Source organism: Scomber japonicus, chromosome 10, assembly GCF_027409825.1.
Source record: "Scomber japonicus isolate fScoJap1 chromosome 10, fScoJap1.pri, whole genome shotgun sequence".
Lineage (NCBI taxonomy): Eukaryota > Metazoa > Chordata > Actinopteri > Scombriformes > Scombridae > Scomber > Scomber japonicus.
The window spans coordinates 8,134,325-8,136,847 of record NC_070587.1 but is presented as its reverse complement, the minus strand read 5'-3'; the positions used below and the strand labels follow the sequence as shown (position 1 = coordinate 8,136,847).

General features: G+C 40.7%; 1 protein-coding gene across 1 annotated transcript; it reads right to left on the bottom strand.

The window, feature by feature from the left end:
* Positions 1–201: 201 nt before the first annotated feature.
* Positions 202–2,043, bottom strand: si:ch73-54f23.4 (E3 ubiquitin-protein ligase TRIM69). The gene is made up of 4 exons (XM_053326494.1): positions 2,019–2,043; positions 1,278–1,300; positions 959–1,074; positions 202–869 (listed from the first exon to the last, which is right to left on the bottom strand). The coding sequence occupies exons 3-4, from the start codon at positions 978–980 to the stop codon at positions 319–321; spliced, it is 573 nt and encodes a 190-aa protein (XP_053182469.1). The 5' UTR covers positions 981–1,074; positions 1,278–1,300; positions 2,019–2,043; the 3' UTR covers positions 202–318.
* Between the last annotated feature and the right edge of the window lie 480 nt (positions 2,044–2,523).

Genomic DNA, 2,523 nt, shown 5'->3' with positions numbered 1-2,523 from the left:
CACATGCTTTGTTTTCTTCAAACATTTACTAATACTACTACATGATTTATTTGAATTCTCCCATTTCACCACATTTATTATGCTCAAGTCTCAAGAGCGCTCAGGTAAATAAAATATGGAAACAAAAAATACACAGAAAATAATTTTTGGTTACAGCAACAGTCATGTTTAATGCCATGATTTATATATGGAATTTCTCTGTTTACAACACTCTCAGCAAAAATACCTAATACAACACTAAGTCCACTAATATAGAATGAGCAATTTGAACCTGGTCTATTGACCTTGTGTGTTTAAGCTGGTTAAAACAGTCCCTCATCATAACGAAGGGCTAAAGATTTTAAGTGCTGCTGCATTCTTCCCATCATCTGTGTCGCATGGGTTATAGAAGGGGAACAGTGGAGCCAGGACTGTTCCCATGGTGAATGTGTAGATTGGCGCCATGGTAACAGCATTGTAGAAAGAAATCTCCTCCTCTTCACAGTCTAAAAACACTCCAATACGAACAAGATGGGCAGACACGTTGATCTTGATGGGTTTTGGGTCAGTGCAGGCCATGATAGCTCCACCCTTCAGGGCCAGGGTCCAAATGCCACTGGAAGTGCCTGTGTTTGTCATCTCCCCTCTTGGGACATCTTCTTTTGCCACTCCCAGCCTCCACGCTGTCTTACGTCCCACCTCGACCTCCCAGTAGTGTCGCCCTGTGGTGAAACCCTGACTGCCTAGCACACAGTAATAGTAGTGGAATCGTCTTGGGTTGGCCTCGCAATCATTTGTGTCCTTATCCTCAAACCACACTGAGGTGCAGGACTGGGACAGAGACAGATTTGGGTGGGCTGTCATAGGGTCAAAGGTCATTGGTGTAATATCTGTTGGCAGACAGATTAAGTACAGTGAGTTTTGTTGTGGTTTTGCATGTGTGAAAATGCAAAACATTATGACATATATACACCCATACTTGGGTAAAGACAGCTCTTCATGTGTTTCCATATTCTGTATTGGATTGGCCCCACAAACTGGCCAGAGCGCACCTCTGTGTCCACCTCTGCTGGAGGGATGAAGCCAACTTGAGACCTGCTCAGACATAATGGGAAGAGGGGAGGACTGAATGATGTATGATGATAAAGTGCCAACCTGGTTGACACATCACGGTGAATTTATAGGAGATGGATTGATGTGCAGAAATGATGAATGTAAGTATGCAAAACACAAGATTAATGAGTTGTGGAAAAGAAAAGAAACAGATATTTTGGTAAAGACATGTTGAGAAAACCTGCCTTTTTATAAGATCTTGAATTTCCTGCAATGAGAGAAACAGTTAATGAAACTTTGTAATAATATGTTTTCAGAATTTAAAAATAGTGTACAGAACTAAAACGTTTCATTAACATTAAGAATTGTCTTTGTTTGGACTCTAGATGCAAGCTGATGCTTCAGCCAGACTGCCTTACGCTGTCCATTCTCATATGCTGACTAATGCCGTGGCCCCCTTTTGTCTTTTCACATCTAAATGAGAAATTGATTTTGATTTGCAAAACCAGGCAAGTCAACTATTTAGCCAATCAGTGTCTACAACTGATCAAATAATTGCCAAAGACGAGTTGCAGAACAGCTAACAGGCAGCTTTGGACTTTTGTCCCTTTGAGGTTAACCAGACATATCATTTGCTAGCAGTGCTGAGCACAAGCAAGTCCAAATATAATGAACCATTATTGACAGTAATTTTCACAAATCAAAAGTAAGGGGTGTAAATTTAGTCCAGGCAAAGAAGATAGTTTACAGTGACTCAGGACAAATGCACATGTTGCTGCTCTGCTGCTGCGCAAAGAATTTTCCAGACTGTGTTATGGAAAGAGTCCAAACTATTCTCCACCTCCTCCTCTTGCCCCACTCACACATTAGCTCACCATAAGTTCAAAATGACATCATTGCCACACCCCAGCTTTGAAATAGTTGCATTACAATCAAGCCAATAATAAGCCAAATATTCTTCTTTTTCAGATAAAACATTTTCTCACCTTGAGCAGTTTAGGACTGTCTTCTTCAGCCAGTTTGCTGTTCAGCACTGTGATTGCTCTCTCCAGGTTCCTCCCTTGTTCTGCTATTTTCTTCTCTCTCTCCTTCAGTTGCTTCAATTGTTTCTGTCTCTCCCTCCCCAGTCTTTCCAGGTCATTACATTCCTCCTCATCCAGGAAACGATGGAGGTTTTGAAACTCGGCTCTGATTTCTCGTTCCAGGCCATCAAACCTACCCTGAAAGATGAAGGGAGCAAAACAGGCAATGATCACCTCAGCACATGACACCAAAGTGTGTGTATATATGACAATATGATTATTTTCTAAACAGGTTTCAATATAATTATTATGAATAACAATATCAATACATTTGTGTTCAACTGAAATCACTGTATATGAAAAGAGTGTATTTTTGAAACAGAGGATTAATAATGCAGCAACAGTACCTCGACTTCTAGTGACTCTACGTATGTATCTCTTTCTGCTTCTCTGCACTCATCTACCTCAT

What these genes read in the sequence shown, in the direction of transcription:
- si:ch73-54f23.4 (XM_053326494.1), bottom strand. Translation starts at nt 980, where the DNA reads ATGAAGAGCTGTCTTTACCCAA. An exon ending in GAAGAGCTGTCTTTACCCAA is followed by an intron (nt 870 to 958) that starts GTATGGGTGTAT and finishes GTCTGCCAACAG; the next exon opens with ATATTACACCAATGACCTTT.